This window comes from Lissotriton helveticus (assembly GCF_964261635.1).
Source record: "Lissotriton helveticus chromosome 1_1 unlocalized genomic scaffold, aLisHel1.1 SUPER_1_unloc_14, whole genome shotgun sequence".
NCBI classification, from domain to species: domain Eukaryota; kingdom Metazoa; phylum Chordata; class Amphibia; order Caudata; family Salamandridae; genus Lissotriton; species Lissotriton helveticus.
Window position 1 is genome coordinate 2,023,949 of NW_027611653.1, and position 21,220 is coordinate 2,045,168.

The following is a 21,220-nucleotide window of genomic DNA, read 5'->3' on the forward strand; positions in this document are numbered from 1 at the left end:
TACAAGAGAAATGGATCGATATTATTGCAATACTTATAGTTAAGTAAAGTGCATACATTAAAAGCAATAGTATAAAATAATACTGTAAAAACATTGATATGGTTTCTGAGCCATATGATGTTTAAAATGATTAAAATATATTTACATACACATATACATTTGACTAAACGTACTCAACTGGTGTTTCTAAATACGCCTACCCCGTGTACCTGACCTAAGTCTAATGCGTGGGCGGGAATAGAAAGTTACAGTTTAAGTTAAGTTTGTTTTTGCCAAGTGAATAACTAAAGAATTCTCTGTGAGGGGTTATTCAGTTCTGTACCTGGAAGTTAGGATGGATGAGGAATGGTATCTCTTTCTCTGCTCTCGATATTCCAGGCTGCCTGCGAGGGCTGCCCGAAAGCGCCGGTGCTGGGTCTCTCGGCTTGAGATAGCAGCGCGTCTCTCAGCGCGTCAGGAAGGCGGGGCTGCTGCCAGCGGGGTCTGCTTCTGCTCTCGGCTTCGGCAAGTATGGCTGCTCCGTCTTGTCACCACGCGTGTGTTTGCATAGGGCAAGGTCGGCAATATTTATACCTTAAAGGTGCCGAGATTGACGTAAGGATGGACATAGGTACGTCAATAAAGATGTCATACGACTTGCTCGTTAGCACATTCTTTTGCAAAAGTTCTCTGTGAAATCAAAACAATGGCCGCACGGATTATCCAGGTTGTCATAGGTTTGATTTGTTATGAGAACGTCGTATGCCTTATCAGGGGCTGGAGGAATGTCGCTTGTCTAATTAGATCTCAAGCGTTATGACCTAATCAGATAACACATTCCTGTGCCGTAGTGTGACTGCGTCAGATAACGGTATCTGCATCATGTGGGCTGTTCTTGCCTCATGGGCTGACTGTTAGTTAACTAGCTAGTTAGTTTAACCAGAATAGGGTCAGGAATAGGGGGACTGATTCAGAACCTATAGAAATACACGACACCCACTCCACGCTAACTATGGTCATATTTACTAATCTATGCATAGTATAACATAGTACAACATACTATAGAGTATAGTGTATACCTCACCACCCCAAAATACATAAATGCATTTTGAAATTTTCAAATATACTGAAAAATTGCAGTCATATATATTGTATGCACTTAAGCTATGAATTAAATGCAAAAGTAAACACGCATTTTTATGCATTATTGCTTATTGGTATATGAGAAATACACATGAAATGGCTCTTAATAAGGCTATACAGAAAGGAAGTTCGAGACCATTTCATCACATAATAAAATATTTGTGAACATACCAGCGGGCAGCTAAAGTCTATAAAGTATCTAAAAATAGAAATTTTAGTTCTCTAGGAATAGTTCCTTACTTTAAGCAGAAGATCAGTGTCCCGGAAAAAAAAATATATAGAAAAATATTTTAGGGGCTTGCTGAAAAAATTGCTGTCCGTGAGCTGAAGTGAAATTGTTCATGCGACTTTATTTTTAAAGTTGAAGGCCGAATTCAGGGAACGCCGTGTGCGAGTTTACTCAAAAGTCTCTATTTCTGTTCCGGAGAGAACATCATATCATTCAGGCTTTCGAAAAAACTGTCAACAGCTTCATGGGAAAGTTCCACTAAGTCGGAAATAGGTGTAACCATGCATTCGTGCGCATGATTGTCTGCAGTGACATTCTGATTCGCATTGCTGACAGAAGGTCGTACCTGTTCGATACTGCTTTCATCTTGAACTTCACTACTCTTCAATCGCAGTGGTGAAGATTCCAGGAATGCCGTCATCAGGATTGGCAGCCTTTGAGGGCAGCACAAAGCGTGAACCTTGGTAGGAACCAACAGTGTATCTGCATCCACTGGCGCATCCGATTGTAGCGTCAGACAGGTGTCTAACACGCATTCTTCTCCGCATAGCAGACACCTTAGTACAGGTAAAACACACCTTTGCCACATTGGTCGAAATGATAGAAACCAAGTCATGTTTAGGTCTCTAAGCCGGGAGAGTCCCAGGATTTTTGATATCCGGTCCCGGTATCCAATGGCTAGGATCGTATCTTCCATTGTCGCGAGAGTTTGATCTGTGACATGGGTTGCCATAACGAAAAATAAGGACTAAGAATAGGATTCCTGCAATTAGTCCTAGGATCAGGGGAAGTCCGCCAAAAATCGAATGGACGAAATCTGGAAAAATACCCAGTATGGCTTTGAATGGTGTTAATGCCATCGAAAATACTGTCCTAAATACCCCTGAGATCCCATTGGTATCAGAAATATTTAAGATTTCGCTCAGGATTTCCGCGAAATGTACGGGGGAATTAGTTGATAATAATGTATGTATCTCTGCAGTCGTCCTTGCGACTTGTAGATCATACGTTTCTTTTGATGACGTGAGCCTTGTAGGCGTCTGAAGAAGCACTGTTTTCATTCTGCTTAAAGTATCTATTCGAATAGAAGTAATTTTCAAACTGGGCCATGCCCATGCCTCCCTGTCTGGAAAGGAGCTGGGGAATAAAGAACGTCCACAGCACTTGACCTTCGCCGTTGTAGTGACTAGATAAGGAGTCCCGGGCATAAGACTGCAACATCTGCGGTCTACAATAAGAATGTAACTCCCATTATAGAGTCTTTGAAAGAATGGTTCTATTTCAGTTGCAGGTGCGCCTTGCTGGTGACATGAAAGGTTGTATGAATTCCCTTCACAGGCTCCGTGCAAACTAATACCGTTACACAGAAGCGTGCCGCTTAGTGACATAGCACAATTGTTGCCACTAAGAAACACTTTCTGTCCTTTATTACTGACACATGCATGTGAATAGGGCAGGTTCCATGTTGTTTTAAGGTACCCCTTTCCCAATTTCTCGTACATGCCAGCCTGTATATATTTTTGGCAGTATTGAAACCTGAAGGTTGAGATTGGAATATTTATGATTCCGTGGATTATCCATTCACTGACAGGTCGTTCTGACATTGTCAACGGTAATCTTTCTAGTTTTTCAATGCTCAAGATTGTATAATCAGCACCCTTTTGCGCCATACCGATTTGTCTATCAGTAAGGTTAAAGATTTGGAATAGTGACGTTGTGTTGATTAAACGCCAAGGCACATAGCCTGAACGCAGATTTTGTAACGTCCAGCCAAGCTGTACAATGGAACGCAATTGTGACTGACCATGTTGTAATAACAGTAAGTCTTGCGATAATATATCGATTGCTGAAGACACAATGCTGTCCAATGAAAAAATTCTGGAGGACAGAGTCATTAACCCATTGTCCACTACAGAAAGTGATTTTTCCAAATTAATACGATCAATTTCACGTATTCTCTCTGCTGTTTCAATTTGAGTAACCTTCCAGGCCTCATTGTATGCTGCATATACAGAGGCTGCTATGAAACGCTTTTGACGCTGTTTGCGTGGTCCCATTATGAAATCACGCAAGTCAGCACCATCAGTAAGTAAAGTTAGGTGTTGCTTAATTTCAGGCAGTGTGGAAGTCTGTAGCCATTGAAGGCATAATTTGCCCACACTGTAGGTTGTTATTATCCCTGGGTGATGTCTTTGGGGATATCTAGGGTCTGGCCTGGTCATTTTGAAACCCTGTGTTTTATTCAGGAATCTATCTTGACAGTGATTTGTATCTGTGGGCCAGATCAACCATTGTTTCCAATCAGGATGTGTTCTGTTTTGGTTTATTATATGGTTTACGTCTATTTCTTCATCTGTATCAGAGCTATTGCTAAATATTGTTGGCTTTGGAATAGACGGTTTAATTAAATCTTTGATTTTGGCTAAGCCAAGACAGGTGGTTTGTTGAACAGTGTCATTTAAAAATATCATTTGTTCTGGGATCATGCAGGCTCTAAACAAAGCTTCTATACCCTGTACTTGCCATTCTTTTGTACCCCAAACACTTTTCAAATCAACATTTTTGTCCCAATAATCAAATCCAAAAGTATTCATTTTTTCAAAGAATGAATCTGAATATATCAATTTTGTGTTGGTTATCATGGTTTTCATCCCTGTCTTGTTTGACAATTTAAAATAAAATGTTTCAGCATTACTTGTGTTAAAACCTGAAAAATATGAATATTTGTCATATATGGTTCTAGAGCTCCCTTTTGGAGGTGTAGCACAATGTTCCCATTGATTATAATTTAAAACATTTCTAGGTTGTGCAGATTTATGTAAAAAATGGTTACCATAATGGTTATAGCAATACATACTATCATAATTTGTAGAACCTTGCAAATAATCATGTTTTGTAAATTTAGCAGACATTACTAAGTCAGACATCATGTTGTTAATACTTTCGAAGTCCCAATCATCAGCAAATGAGTTTGGTTTTGCAAAGTCACTCAAGGAGATCTTGATTTGGTGTGGATATTTCAGGATCTCGACCGGACCATAAATTTCATAGTCAGTGTTGTCCCAGGCTACCCCACCAGGTATTGGATTGGCTGTGAAGTTGGCTGAAGAAAGTTCTGGAGAGAGTTCTCTTTTCTCGACGTGTGAAGATGTGTGTGGTTTGAGGACCAAGTTGATGTTCTGACTTGCTGTGTCCATTTTAGCATATTTTCCCTCAATGAAGCGTCCCAAAGTAAATACCATGATGAGCCAAAGTATGAGGATAAATGCACCAAAACCCACCCAAAATTCAATCCATGGAGAAACCAGATATGTTTCTTTCAGTTGTTTCAAAAGTTCCTTCGCTTTGTCTTTAAAGGATTTTGATGATGGCTGTGTCTTTGATTCACTGAAGCCGTCAGAGGAATCATCGAAGTTGATGAAGTAACCGGATGCAGTTCTGTCAATTGTTCCAATTGGTTCAGGATTTTTGTTTCTTGCATTTTCACTTGGTACTTCAGTATAGATTGGTGTGTCTCTGCTAAATGTCTTTATTTGGGTTTTCAGAGGTCTGAGTTCTATTGCATTGTTGCATATTCCTTCTTGTTCTTCTGTAGGCGTTTCGAATGTGATGAGCCTCTTTGTTAGGACCTCTGTACTGGTAGCAAACCTTGGTGTTCTGCTACTTATTGGGAGTCCACTTGGCCTACTGTTTGTTATCGGCCACATGTTGTGGTTTTACCAGGTCGATGGATACAACTCTGTTCTCCTTTTTTCCAGCAAGTGGCGGTAGTACAACTGATCTTGTCCCGTTGACAGACAAGACAGGAACTGCTTTTCTGTAAGAAGGCCCAAATTCCTTCTTTACCGCGATCTTCTCCCTGACTAGATCCCCGACTTTTGGAATCCAGACAGGTCTTGCTGGGACAGGTGGTGATTCTTCAGTGGTTGTTGGCTGTTGTTTCAACTGTATGTTGCTCAGGTCTTTTCTTGTTTTGTTTAAGTCCTGCAAAATAGCCAAACGGTCTTTGACATCAAAGGTTTTTTCTTTAACCACTGAAGTCTGACTATCAAGGTCAGAGATCAACATCCTAGTTCCGAATAATAATTCGTACGGACTGAATCCCTTCAGAGAATTTCTTGGCAAGTTATTTAGACTACGTTGGACACTTATTAGATGTTTGACCCACCCAGCTCCCGAACCTAATATCCTTTCTATTATAGATTGCTTTCTGCCTTGGTTTTTTCTTTACACCATCCCGTACCCTCAGGAAGGAAGTGAGAAGATTCCCGCTGGGCTGTGCTCATTTGGCCATGTTTCCCCCCAGGCTGGCTTGCCTGAGTGAAAACAATGGTCAAACGTAACATGCTCTTAGCGTATATGCCAATTAGACTCGCAAATCTTGTATAATAGTCCGGACGTCAGCCGAGTGCTGGTGATCTACATTATAAGTGGAAACTAGCCTGTATATGTTAATCGCAAGCCATTCTTTTTGCTGGTAATATTATCTGCCTTGATACGACGAGGTATTAAACTGCTTCTCTCCCCACTGCGATCTCTGTTGCAGTTTGGGCAGTTTTTTACAAACATGGTGTAGTACAGGCTCATGCCTGGCCACCAGTACCGTGATTGTAATTCTTCCAGAGAATCTTTTAATTTAAGGTGTCTGAGACCCTCGCCCATGTGTGCGTCTGCGATTAACAAGTTTCTCCTGTCCATGTTTGGAATCACTCTATCCCCCACTCCAGGGATTCGAGCAAAAGGGACGGAGTTTGCATCGATTATGTATTTATAATTGAGTGGATAGTTGATCGGTAACGCTGAGCAGTCGCCTTTTGATGACGTTTTCACCGCCAGCAATGTTTCACCGTCAATGTATTTTAATGTACGCTTTTTTCGATCTACGGGAGCCGGTTTAGTGGCTGCCGCTGCGGCTGTTTCAGCCAATGAATTCCCTACAACGTGAACGCCATCACGTTGATGACTCAGTGAGTGAGTCACGTAAGTCTTTGGTAGTTCTTTTTGTAAAAGAGCTATTTGTTCCCAGAGCAGTCTCTGCTTTATTGGTGCATCTGTGTCATCTTTGTAACCGTTCTGAATCCATGTCTGCAAATCGCTGTTATATGATTTGACGCAGTAATATGAATCTGACACTATAAGTGTCGGGAATTCGCGATCCGCATTATCTAGCGCCATTTTCAATGCGATTATTTCAGTTTGTAGTTCTGAATTAGTTTCTACTGAGTGTGATTTTGTTAATAGAGGTCTTAGTTTACCTCCGCGCCACACTTCTTTTGTAATCTCACAAGTGGGATTGTATGCATGTTCTCCCCAAACGGAGGGTTGAGCATGTCCGTCTGTATAGATTACACAGGCGTAATGTCGTAGAGGAAGAATGTCGATTGGCAGAGGATACGTCTTTTCATATTTTAGATTTTTTAATTCTTCTAGTTCTGGATCAAAGTAGTAGTATACTTTGTCCGTTGTGATTGAATTCACCCATTGTATCCATTCCGGATTCAATGTTGTTGTTGGTAAATTACAAGGTGTTGTTAGTGCCTCAAAGGCTGATTCTGCTGTTCTGACTGTGATATGTCTACCGACAGCTATGTCTTTTTCTCTAGCTATTGCGGTTTGAACTGCACGAATTATTTTTTCTGTATTACTGAATTTCTGTTCAGCTTCTGTGTACATGTGTGATTTAAATGCAATTGGTACCTTTTCTCCCTCATTAGAGGTCAGGTATGTGAATCCGCATCTCCCTGGGATGACTCGGATCACAAGGTTGCGTGTGTTATCACGTGTTTCGAATTTTGTTTTAATTAGCATGTCTGTTTGTAAGGATCTCAAAATTTCTGTGTGTGTTTGAGTCCAACTGGATCTTTTAAAGTCTGGTTTAATTAGATCATAAAGGGGTTTGACCCTTTCTGCGTAATTTGCAATGTATGTTCTTCCGAAATTTAGGAAACCTAGAATTGACTGTAGGTTTTTTAGTGTTTTAGGAGCTTGGATTACGGCACATTTCTCTAGGAAATTGTCTGCCAGGCTTTTGCCTTCACTTGATAACTCATATCCTAAGAATAGGACCGTCAGATGGGCAATTCTGGACTTTTTAAAGTTGAATTTGTAACCCTCTGCAGCGAACCCAAGTATTATGGTGTTCACCCTTTTCAAGTGAGTCTCCAAGTCATCATCTGTTAAGTAAATGTCATCGACATAAGATAATGCTTCATCATCATATAGTTGTAGTAATTCTGTTACTCTCGCTGAGAATACCCCCGGGCTGTTCTTGTACCCCTGGGCTAACCGACAGAATTGTTTTTGAGTGCCATTTACTGAGAATGCAGTTAAATATCTGCTCTCTGGTGCTATGTTTTGACAAAAGACTCCATTGGAGATGTCCAAGGTTGTTTTGTATTTTTTGCGCACTATGTTATTCATTAGTGCAGCACTGTGTGAGTTTTGCACTGCAAAGGTTTTGCAACATGTGTTAAGGTGTCGGTAATCCAAAACTAGACGATATGAATTGTCTGGTTTGGAGACCGGAAACAAAGGATTGTTCATTTGTGAGGTGCAAGTTTCAATCACCCCCTGGTATTCTAGCTGATCTAGTATTTCATTTACCTGTTTTTTAGCTTCTTGCTTAATTGGGTACTGCCTTTGTGCAGTAGGTTGTGATTTTAACTGGATTTTGTGAGGAGGAGAATCCTCATCCCATCCTACATGATTTTTATATAAAGCAGGTGCTAAGGCCACTGCCCACTTTCTAGCAAGTGTGTATTTTTTATGAATCGGGATTTGATTCGAGAAGGCAGGCATAATTACTTCTTCGCCATGAGGGCACTCCCTGACAAACTCTGGTGGCCAGTCTTTTTCAGCTAGAAGGATGTCATAGCCTTTGGAGAGGTTATCCCAAAATAGTCCCCTAATTTTCCTAGTCTTATCTCCCTCTATACGTAATGTTATCTCGTATATCTTGTGGGGCTTGCTAACTCTGGTGTCTGCAGTTTCCACTTGAAGGTATTCATTCGTGTCCACTGTCTCCAGATGATTCATAAGGACTTTGCGAGCTATGCTCACCTCTGCTGCGCTGTCTAGCATTGTCTGAGCCCATTCTCCGTTTTTCAGTTGTGTCCTCAGTATTCTCGGCATTGTTAACTACCTTGATACTGGCTACCTTCTTTTTTGGAAATTGTAATTTCTTTTTTAGCTGAGCAGGTTCCTTGTCTTTGGACTTGGCGTGCTCTTCTGATCATCCTCTTCTTTCCGATTTCTGCGAGGAATTCTGAAAAGATTGAGAGGGACGTGTATCAATGTCTTGATATCTATCCGTTTTTTTAATATTATCCCTATTTCTAAGGTTATATCTATTCCCAGAGGGGTCACTCTGCGGTGACCTCTGTCTTTGGTTCGGAGATTTATCTCTTCGCCTAGGAGACCTTCCTTGGGACTGGAATTTCTTTTCTTTAGGATTGGATTGTTTGTTTCCATCCCAGTTCTTTTTTGGTGAATTATTATTATTAAAAAATATTTTTTCTGGACTTGTAGTCAGTTGCGGTTTTACTGGTATTCCACCTAGACTATCTCTGCCTAGTTCTTCATAGGATTTTTCTATGATTCTGGCAATTTCAGCTGGTTGGTCTGCTATATCTGTCTCTTTTAACCTCTGGCGGATCGCCACGTTTGCTGCTTCACCTTTTATGTTGGCTAGTAATATAGCCGAGACCTGCTTGAAGTCCTTCAGTAATTTCATACCAAGAGTTAAAGCAGGTTCTGGACCGTATTCATCTTGAATTTGTTTTAGCACATCTGGTATTACCGAAATGGATGGAACACCGTGCGTTTTTGTGTAGATGGAAGCAAAGACTGTACCCCAAGTGTCACAGTCCTCAATGTGTGGTGCGATTCCCATTGGGAGACATATAGTCAGAATCCTGTGTTTTTCTAATGGGGTGGTGTCAGGAAACACCGCCTCTATTTGGGTAATTTTCTGTGCCAACCAGAATGGTATCTGTTCCCGTTTAGCTGGAACTTTACCTAGGCAGGATTGGATGTTCTGTGGTGTAATTTTGTTTGTGTTCCCCTGGTGAGGGGTCAGCTGTGGAAGTTTAATCGCTGGCTGAATTGTTGAAGTCCGCATTACATACTGAACTAATTGTCTATGAATTTTTAGTAGTTGTTTTAGCTGTATTAACAGCTCTGCTGCAGGCATTCTTTCGATGTCTGGATGTGGTGTGTATCCGGCTAAGACCGGCCACGTTGCTCCTGGTCTTCCTAAAGGACCGAGCCTTGTAATGTGATTGTTATGTTTTAGGGCGCCATCAAATAAGAGCAAATGCTCTTGGAATTTGAGTGGTACTTCCACCTCCTCGAAAGGAGTGTACGTTTCAGGAGGTTCCTCTACTTTGTAATAGTGGAAGTACTTTGTTACAGCATTTGCTGCTGGAAAATGTATCCATGAATAGTATACCTCTGTCTGCCGATATTCGTGTGCCTCAATTACGAATATGACTGTGCCACCTCTAGGTGTCAGTCCATTTTCTATAAGTTTTAGAGTTATAGATCTCCTTTTTATGACCGGAATGAGTATTATATCCGGGTCTGCTGCTTGCATGGTAGCATCAGCATCTGCGAGTTCAGTTGCTAATCTAACTGCCTCTCTTTCATCATCACTCTCTGCCATTTTACAGACAGGATGGTATTATGTTTGTTTGCAGATCAGGTTTCTTTATGGAACAAAGATTAGATGCACAATATTTTGGAACTGTTTTTATCCTTCAACGTTGACTATACCAAGAACCATACATAGGAGTTCCCTCCTGCGAGGTTTTTGGAGGATATAACCTTTCACCCACTCCAGACGTCTTTGGAGTATTTGGGAAAAGGGGTCTGAGTGAGAAAGCACGACTGAGTTACTCTAAATGTCTTACGTTAGTTTTATCGCCCTTTCCAAACGCGTTGGGCGCCATGTAGTGTAGTTCCTATCTTCCCAATAGGCTCTGCGCATTGGAATAGTACCTACAGCAGTAAAGGCCTAGACCAGACGTTAACTAGGTCTACTACTGTCGATACTAGACTTAATTTTTGGGTTTGCCAGCTAAGCTCAGAGTTCGCTAGAAACTTTCTCGAATGTTCAAGGAAGGAATTAACTCCCCTGATTAGACAAGAAGGGATTTAGTTTCTGACAACCATAGAACATGACAACTTTGCTCTCCCCTAATCAAGAGTCAATCTCGAGAGTCGTGTGAGCACAAGGCAATTATTTTACTCAGTCAGTACGTGCATTCTTAGTCTCATCAGAATGTAGAGAAAAGGAGGAGACGGGCGTGTTCAATAAAAGATGTTATTTATTGATCAGTCTCTTTTCTCGTACAAGAGAAATGGATCGATATTATTGCAATACTTATAGTTAAGTAAAGTGCATACATTAAAAGCAATAGTATAAAATAATACTGTAAAAACATTGATATGGTTTCTGAGCCATATGATGTTTAAAATGATTAAAATATATTTACATACACATATACATTTGACTAAACGTACTCAACTGGTGTTTCTAAATACGCCTACCCCGTGTACCTGACCTAAGTCTAATGCGTGGGCGGGAATAGAAAGTTACAGTTTAAGTTAAGTTTGTTTTTGCCAAGTGAATAACTAAAGAATTCTCTGTGAGGGGTTATTCAGTTCTGTACCTGGAAGTTAGGATGGATGAGGAATGGTATCTCTTTCTCTGCTCTCGATATTCCAGGCTGCCTGCGAGGGCTGCCCGAAAGCGCCGGTGCTGGGTCTCTCGGCTTGAGATAGCAGCGCGTCTCTCAGCGCGTCAGGAAGGCGGGGCTGCTGCCAGCGGGGTCTGCTTCTGCTCTCGGCTTCGGCAAGTATGGCTGCTCCGTCTTGTCACCACGCGTGTGTTTGCATAGGGCAAGGTCGGCAATATTTATACCTTAAAGGTGCCGAGATTGACGTAAGGATGGACATAGGTACGTCAATAAAGATGTCATACGACTTGCTCGTTAGCACATTCTTTTGCAAAAGTTCTCTGTGAAATCAAAACAATGGCCGCACGGATTATCCAGGTTGTCATAGGTTTGATTTGTTATGAGAACGTCGTATGCCTTATCAGGGGCTGGAGGAATGTCGCTTGTCTAATTAGATCTCAAGCGTTATGACCTAATCAGATAACACGTTCCTGTGCCGTAGTGTGACTGCGTCAGATAACGGTATCTGCATCATGTGGGCTGTTCTTGCCTCATGGGCTGACTGTTAGTTAACTAGCTAGTTAGTTTAACCAGAATAGGGTCAGGAATAGGGGGACTGATTCAGAACCTATAGAAATACACGACAAACTGGTGTGAAACCTATGGTTTTTTCAGTGAATTTTAAAGGTTTTTTAAATGCTAATTCCTAACTATAACGAGTGTTAAACCTATGTTTTTTTCAGTGAATATATATATACATATATATATATATACAAATAAATTTGCCCAAAAGCAGCGAGAGGGCACACCACGGCACATTACCATCCGGTTTTCTGGCCTCGCTGCAGCTCACCTCTCATTGCCCAAATTATTCCAGTCTGCCTCTGCTGATGCCTTTCGAGGCTAAGTACGCCTCTTCATCATGGGCTAGCAGTAAAAAACACTGTTCACGTACCTCCATTACAACTTGCCATTTATTCAGTGTGACTCCCACAGTGGGCGTGGCATAGTTCATTAGCACGATGGTACTATGGGAGATGTAGTCCCCTTGGAGGTGTCGATAACTTCTATTTCCTTCAGTAGGTTCAGTGTAATTATACTGGTATCACAGTCTGTTTAGTACCCTTAGTAGGGACGGAGATTAAAAAGACAAGCTCCTTTACAGAAAAGTACCGTGCTGCGTTGGGTCGGAGGGGTTCGATAATGCAGTCTTCCAATTACATCGAAGCGGAGCTGCTCTCCACGACGTGAGCAGCAGTGATTAAAAATACAAACAAATTTGCCCAAACGCAGCGAGAGGGCACACCACGGCACTTTACCATCCGTTTTTCTGGCCTCGCTGCATCTCGCCTCTCATTGCCCAAATTATTCCAGTCTGCCTCTGCCGACGCGTCTCGAGGCTAAGTGCGTGTCCTGCTTGACTTTTTGGGCTCTATTTATGAGTGATGGTGACTTTAAGCTTGCTACCATCCTGAATCTTTATTCTTGCCTTGTGTTGGTCATTTTAAGGCCTTTTTGCCATACCTAGAAGCATAAACTAGGGGATAGCTGCTTAATATGATGATAGATCCCTTATTCTTGACTCTAATCCATCTATTGCCTATTGGCTTTGACATAATTGTGTGTCCTTTCATGATTCTACCTATAGTAGAGGGTGGATCCTGTTGTCTTGACTTTATATTACATATTGGTATGGTTTGTGTATGTACTCTGATAGAGCTAAGTGTTATTTCATCCTTCTCAGGCCTGCAAGGCCCAGAACTAGAGAGACTCCATTTTGCTTTCTGTCCCTGCAGACTGAGATGCTTGCAGGGTAAAGGTAATGTTTTAGTTATGAGGTGTTGTTCGCTTGGAGAGAACCGGTTCAGGCCGGCCCTTGTCGAAGGATTGTATTTCTCTTCGTGCTGAAGACACAACATCGGGCCGGCCGGCTGGGGATGTGTCCTTGGCACGGGGAGGTGCAAGAATTTGGAGGGCGGCAGGCTGATGCCTGGAACTTTCCATGAGGAGACAGCATTCCATATTAGTGAAGTGCAGAGGCGGAGTCAGGGAGAAGGACTTTGGGCTGGAAGGAGTGCAGTCGTGGATTGGAACGGAGAGTGTTAGAGTGCAGCAGGAGAGGAGATGGAGCAGGGGAGAAGAGACAGTGAATGCTTGGAACAGAGGGAAGACAGACAGCCAGTGAGCTGGAACCAGAGAGAGAGGAACTAGAAGCAGTTGTGAGTAGATGGTGTTCTGAACAGAGAGAGATGAAGCAATGTTTGGAGCTGAAGACAGCAGTTAGAAGTAGTTACTTATTCAGAGGAGTTGTGATCAGCTGAAGTCTGAGGTGGTGCCTTTTGGAAGAGACTGAAGTTATACAAATCTGTGAGAGCAGCTGGAAGGCGGAGACAGTTCGTGGGGGAGAGGTGTCCAGTGCAGAGTGATCAGCGCAGATACACGTCCAAGAGTGCAGAGGAGAATCACAGACGAGGGAGGAATCCAGATGACAGCTAGAACAAGACTCCATTCTAATCAGGTGATACCTGTCCTGTTATGTTAGTGTATACATTGTTACTAATCCTTTTCCTTTCAGCAGTGTGCAGTCTATTTGCAGTTTCTGTTAGGTAGATGTGGATGTGGTCTTTACAGAGACCCTGCAGATTTGTGTATGTGTTATCAATGTTGTTTGTTAAATAAAGACCCCATTGTGTAATTGTTGTTATTAGTGAGGCTAACCTTTCTTCTAGTCAGGTGCAGGTGAACGGATGCATCTCCCGTTAACGTGGGTCTGAGCAAGGGGGAAGGGAGGGTTTACATTCGATAATAACCTTTGCATAGTGTGCTCCTTATTCTTGCATGAAAAGATGGCCTCTTCTTCTAGTCAGATGCTGCTATGTGAACAGATGCTAACCCTGATCAGGTAAGTGGTAACTGAATAAGGGAGAGAGGAAATCTTGAAGTGAGGGATAGGTGGTACATCACCTAATTTGGCAACTATCCAAAATAATGTAGTACTATACCCCTGATGAATAGTGAGATTGATCCCTTTATGTAATGGTAATCATAGGATATGCTGCCGTCTGGGTAGGAAGTCTGGGTCTAAGTGACCGCGAGATATGCTGCCGTCTGGGTAGGAAGTCTGGGTTTAAGTGACCGCGAGATATGCTGCCGTCTGGGTAGGAAGTCTGGGTTTAAGTGACCGCGAGATATGCTGCCGTCTGGGTAGGAAGTCTGGGTCTAAGTGACCGCGAGATAGCCTAATCTGGCGCTACCGTCTGGGTAGGACGCCTGGGTCCGTCTGTTTGGGACCGCGAGGCCGATTGATTGACATTATAGGAGGTATTGGTATGTATATTAGGAATTCCCTGTCCTTAGGTGGTATATATATATGTTGTTATGTTAGTGTAAATAGGCCCTAGGGAGGGGGAGGTGGTAACGTTCTGGCTGGGTTAGTGAGGCTCCGAGGAGCTGGTTCTATCTGATCTGAGAACCCAAGCAGAACAGTACGCCTCCTCATCATGGGTTGGCAGTAAAAAACACTGTTCACGCACCTCCATTACAGCTTGCCATTTATTCAGTGTGACTCCCACAGTGGGCGTGGCATAGTTCATTAGCACGATGGTACTATGGGAGATGTAGTCCCCTTGGAGGTGTCGATAACTTTTGATTCCTTCAGTAGGTTCAGTGTAATTATACTGGTATCACAGTCTGTTTAGTACCCTTAGTAGGGAGGGAAATTAAAAAGACGATCTCCTTTGCAGAAAAGTACTGTGCTGCGTTGGGTCGGAGGGGTTCCATCCTGCAGTCTTCCAATTAGATCGAAGCGGAGCTCCTCTCCACGACGTGAGCAGCCGTGATTAAAAATACAAACAAATTTGCCCAAAAGCAGCGAGAGGGCACACCACGGCACTTTATCATCCGCTTTTCTGGCCTCGCTGCAGCTCGCCTCTCATTGCCCAAATTATTCCAGTCTGCCTCTGCCGATGCGTTTCGAGGCTAAGTACGCCTCTTCATCATGGGCTAGCAGTAAAAAACACTGTTCACGCACCTCCATTACAACTTGTCATTTATTGAGTGTGACTCCCACAGTGGGCGTGGCATAGTTCATTAGCACGATGGTACTATGGGATATGTAGTCCCCTTGGAGGTGTCGATAACTTTTATTTCCTTCAGTAGGTTCAGTGTAATTATACTGGTATCACAGTCTGTTTAGTACAGTTAGTAGAGAGGGAAAATAAAAAGACGAGTTCCTTTGCAGAAAAGTACCATACTGCTTTGGGTTGGAGGGGGTTCCTTGCTGCAGTCTTCCAATTAGATCGAGCGGAGCTCCTCTCCACGACGTGAGCAGCCGTGATTAAAAATACAAACAAATTTGCCCAAAAGCAGCGAGGGGGCACACCACTGCACTTTACCATCCGGTTTTCTGGCCTCGCTGCAGCTCGCCTCTCAATGCCCAAATTATTCCAGTCGGTAAACACTGACGAAGGACTTGACGTACGAAACGCGTCTGTTGCACGAGTGTTTGTGGGCTGAAAAATAAACCTTGCTGCTTTACCCCCGGAGTGCGCTTTTTCGTTTCCTGAATGAAACGTTTCCTGAGCCGGAATATATATATATATATATAGATATATTCACTGAAAAAAAACAAAGGTTACAGGGACGTTATAGTTAGGCTCAGATTAAATTTGTACAAGCATACCAGTATACATTCATATGTCTAGACAAGCATTATCACATCAATTCACTCACCCACACATCCATCCACACAGATACTTACTTTGCAATACAGCCACTCAAATACCAACTCACGTAACTAAATACCCACTCTAACAGCTACCCACTCACAGATACAGCCACTCACTCATACAACTGTTCACAAACTCACTCACCCATACAGTCACTTATACACCCGCTCATACAGCTACTCACACAGCCACTCAACCACATAGCTACATACACCTATATATACATCCAAACATCAACTCCAACACCCACTCACACACCCATACAAACACCCCAACAAGCACTCACGCAAGGATATATACAGACACTCACATAATATATGTTCGAATTAGTATCACTCATTAGGTGTATACCTAGTATACTATTTTTACTTTTGCTGTACCTTGGTAGATACGATTGACACTCATAAATGTTTAGAAAACACTCACACTCACTGAATGATGTAATCAGTGATGTCTTTTGAGATGTCATCAGTGATGTCACTGAGCATGTCATGAGTGATGTAATATGATTGCGAGGTCATAAACAGTGCATTGTGGTGGAGTAGGTTATAGTTAGCTCAGAAACTTTAGCCTCTGAAATTCACTGGTTTTGTACAGGTGAAATCTGAGCCTAACTATAATGTCCCTTTAACCTTTGTCCTTTCTCAGAGAATTTCTAAGTTTTTTCAATTGTATTTCCTAACAATAATGTCCCTGTAACCTTGTTTTGTTTTTTCAGTGAATTTCTTAGTTTTTTATTGCTATTTCCCAACTATAACGTCTCTGTAACAGTTGTTTTTCAAGTGAATTTCTAAGTTTTTACATTTTTTGTTTCCTAACTGTATCCTGTAACATTTTAGACTGAGTGTGTGAGTGAATGTTTGAGTGACTAAGTGAGTCTGAAAGGGAGTGTATGAATATCTCAATGGGTGTTTCAGTTTGTGTGTGAGTATCTCACTGGGTGTGTGAGAGTCTGAGTTGGTCAGTGAGTGGGTGAATAAATGTCTGAATGGGTGCATGAGTGTCCGAGTGAGTGTATTAGTAGGCCTGTGAGTAGGTGTTAGAGTGTCTGTGTAGGTTTGCGAGTGCCTTCATGAATGTGTGAGTCAGTCTGTAAGTGAGTGCATGAGTGTCTGACTGGGTCTGTGAATGGGTGATAAGTGATGTGTGTGAGTCTCATTGGGTGTGTGAGTCAGTGTGTCAATGTCTGAGTGGGTCTGTGAGTGCATGCATGAATGAGTGGGTGTATGAGTGTATGAGAGAGTATCTTAGTGGTCCTGCGAGTAGGTGTGAGAGTATCTGAGCGGGTTTGCGAGTGCTTACATGAGTGTGTAAGTCAGTCTGTGACTGAGTGCATGTTTCTGAGTAGATCTGTGAATGGGTGCATTAGTCTCAGAGTGGGTGTGCGAATGTCTGAGTATATCTGTGAGTGGGTATGTGAGTCTTTGGTAAGTGTTGGGTGGGACTGTGATTGGGTACATAAGTCACTTAGTGGGTCTGTGAGTGGATGGATGAGTGTCTGAGTACATCTGTGAAAGGGTGTATGGGTGTCTCAGTGGATTTGTGAATGAGTGCCTGAGTTTGAGTTAGTCTCTGAGTGGGTCTGTGAGTGGGTACATGAGTGTATGAGTAGGGCTGTGAGCAGGTATGTAAGTGTCTGGGTAGGATTGTGAGTATGTGTGTGAGTCTTTCAGTCACAGAGCAAGAGAATGCATCCTCGGGGGCCCAATTTTAGTAATAGCAAAATTCTAAGGTTTTTTCAATTCTAATTCCTAAATATAACATCCGTATAACCTTTCTTTTTTCAGTGAATTCCTATGTTGTTTTAACTAGTAATCGCATTTGCACAGTGGTGGAGAAAGGGGGCTGGGTCTTTGACCAGCTAGCAGGAATGCCACAGTGTATGTGTAGGAATGGCAGGATGTACCAGGAGGGCTTCTTGGTCCCAAAGGTCCCTCAAGAGTAAAATGGACTTCCTCCCCAAGCCAGTAGTGCTCTATGAGCCGCGTTCGCAGAGTAGTGGAGAAAGGGAACATGGTCTTAAAAGACCACTTAGCAATCTCACTGTGGGGGACTTATTGGAGACAACAGGAGGGGTAGTTGGCCCCCAAGGACATTCTTGGGGGGCCAGCTACCTCCCCTATTTTTCTCCAGAAAGTTCCACACAACAGGATTCCTGAGACCTGATAGAAGGTCATGCCTCCTTTCTCCACCACTCTGCAGACATGCCTCATGTCATGGCACCCTACTAGTAAGGGGGTGAAGTACCCTGGGTAATGAGGATCCCGGGGGCCAACAACCCTCCTGTTAACTCCAGCCAGCCCAACACCATGGGTTTGCCTAGAAGATTTTGGTGGCAAGGCCCCCTTTTTCTAGCACTATGGCGGTGAAGCATCACCCCACTGCTTTTAAGCAGTGCAAAGTAAAGGAAACATAATATGATATTAACTTTGAGTTATTATCATTTAATGTTTCTGTGCAGCTTTGCAGCAGGACGGAACTGCTATGCATTACAGCCTGCGTGGAGAACATGCCCAGGCTCCCATTCCCTGGCCCAGTGGCTAATGAGGATGCTCAGACCAATCACAACACTGCATTGCAGCATTGTGATTCTTCAGGGGAGGGGGATGTGCTTCCTATTCCTTGAGTCAAGGCGAGGAGTGCAGGAGCAGAGACGCGGGACCTGGTGGCAAGGTAAGTGTTTTTTTTATTTACATTGCGCACAACCCTTACCCTGCACACTTGCAGTCCTTTAACCATGTGATTACAATGGAAGAGACAGCTGTTGTGAGGCTCACCTACAGTAAAAAGTCTAAGTCCAGGTGATCTAAAAACAAAAAATCCACACGGACTAAATGGGCAGAACCCTTTTTGCTACAGATGTAATGTGGGAGATAATTACCGGAGCATGGTGAGGGTGTAACCTATGAACACACACATTATATATGCTATTAAAATATATGCTGCATTACGCTGCATATTTTTCATTTTCTGCTGTATAATTTAGTCAAATTTGTTGCATATTTGACCCTCCCCACTGCATAATTTCATTGGCCCAGGACTGTATGCTTCTTGCAGTTATAAACACTAAAATTATATTGACATAGAATGAGATGGAGATTGAGTTTTTTGGTTCATGCTAATCAGGAATGAAATGGTATTTACCACAATATGACAGCATCCTTTCCTTTGCTTTTTCACACTCAGCTCCTCTTGTCATAATCTCCATGACATTTCCATAGCATCCAGATTTTGTGGTGAAACCTAGAGGGAGTAAGCAAAACAGATATTGCTTTACCCTGTTCACACAATTCTGAATGTGTGCATGCTCATGAGCTGGCATATCTATCTCCATGAGACACATATAAATTATACTGTACCTGTTTAATGCTATTACTATCAACTCTTCTTGGAAGTTAGCGCCAGTTGGGGTGAATAATTGGAAATTTTGCCTTAGCGGTTTACAAATGTGTGTGAGCAAATCATGCAGCGTGTTCCCCTTCACACCTCCACCTGCTCTCTACAGGTCCCAAGACAATATTCTTATTCTTTACACCTTCATTAGCTTGAATGAATGTATTCTGCTTTGCTCAACCTATACCCGGGCAAGGCGGTTGTGATTAGGACTTTAATTTCAACTTTTATATCTTGAAAGCATAACTTTATGGAACTCGTGTGTGTGGAAGTCGTAAAATCACTGTTGACCACTGTAAGGTCTTCCTTGGTGATTCAGCATTTACTCTATTTTGGCTATTGAAGGACAAAAACAACGTGTCCAATCTTCCATAAAATGTAAATTACTGCATAGTACATAGTGCATTATACTTCTATGGGATACACCAGGCAGGGCAGTATATGGCTGTTGTAAAGACAGGGACTGCTTCACAGAAGTTTATTTACTGGAGAAGAAGTAATTATATAGTTGCTCACAAAGGTCCTCATTCTTTTCAGTCTCCTTTTACTGATTTGAGAAGAAATAGGAGATTCTGCCTACATTGGTATTCATTGGTATTTCAAGTAATTCAGTAATATCAGATGACATTACAGCAGGATTTGAACAATCAGACCCAGTGGAATTAAACCATGGAAATTGACCCGGAAAGTGCGAAAACATTGCCCATTGTTGTGATTGCAATTATTTTGAGTGTTATTCCTCATTCCATAGGGCATTACTCGTAAAAAAAAATATCATATTGCATCTTGAATTTAATGATACCCATGGTGTCAATAATATTGGGTGTAAAATGACCACATTGGAATTACTGATGTAGTTGTGATAGAACGCAGAGAGTTACCCCTCCCTTAAAGAAAATGTTCTTATCAGGAAACACAAAGAATTCAGTACTCCCTCTGGGAGCCTGAGATTGTTGTGGGTGCCCTGGACTTGAGCACTCACATGCATATATATTACTGTGGAGAAACTCATGCCTTCTGTCCATCTCTTTCAGTTTTCAGGGTCTCTCTTCCCGTTCCTATTTCCATGCCTGATTCAGAGACGTTTCCAGGGATGGGCAAAGTGGGCTTTGGACCAGGGCCCCAGCCTTTCAGGGGCCTCTGATAGATCTGAATTCTGTGCACGGTCCTGCCCTGGTGACCTTGAATGATTATTAGTCATAGATTGTTTTACAGATTATTTTCCTTTAATATATATTTGAATATGAGTGATGTGTGGGAGTTTATTACAGATATTTCAGCATCATGCAACATCCATAAAAATGTTCCTTTTAGATCGAAAGAGGACCTCGGTCGCAGAGATTATTTGCAATAATACTAGTAAACTTCTGATATATTACAATATTGAAAACACACACCACTATCCTCGCATATTAGATAGAAGCACATTTAGAGTTTAGACCAGTGTGTCTGTGTAATGTCGGTCACCTGGACAAAGAGGGCGTGAAAAAGTTTAAATTTGATCATAAATGTAAAGCTGTTCCTAACAGGGGCCCCAAAAATGTGTTTGGCCCAGGGACCCCAACATCCTTTAGATGTCCCGGCCTTGACTAAATAAAACAAGACCAAAATGACAAAAATCCAATTAGTAGAACTGGAGTTATTGTTTTTTGTTGTAGTTGGCAAAATGGAACCAAAAAGAGTCAATCGCCAACTGTGGATATCTGGTCGTACTGGACCGGGACAAAAGCACAAGTTCAGGCTGACCATGATGGAGCGTGGGTCAGCTACAAGGACTCAGTTAGGCCTGCTGGACAGAGTACCTTAAATCATGGTTTGCGGAGCATTGCGTGGATCCACGCCGAAGATGTGTTGTGCAGCCAAAGGTACCACTTGGCAGGGTAGACTCATAGATGGCAGAGTCCAGGAGCAGATGCAAGGTTGTTAGAAGCCTATGTCCCTGAGTCTTCAGATCAGGAGGCCAGCCAACATCCCTTGGAGCAAAGAAGGTATCCAGCTGAGTGCAGTCCAGCAAAGTGGCAGCTCTTCCACAGCACAACAGTCCTTCTTCCTAGCAGAGTATCCACATGTCC

The 21,220-nt window shown here is 42.4% G+C and overlaps 1 protein-coding gene across 1 annotated transcript in view; it reads right to left on the bottom strand.

Moving 5' to 3' along the window:
- Positions 1 to 21,220, bottom strand: part of LOC144805541 (lysozyme g-like) — a 219,560-nt gene that overhangs the window by 111,518 nt on the left and 86,822 nt on the right. Inside the window, exon 3 of the mRNA XM_078672073.1 lies at positions 18,900 to 18,998. Within this exon, the coding sequence (XP_078528199.1) occupies positions 18,900 to 18,998 (99 nt within the window). The remainder of the gene's footprint in view (positions 1 to 18,899; positions 18,999 to 21,220) is intronic.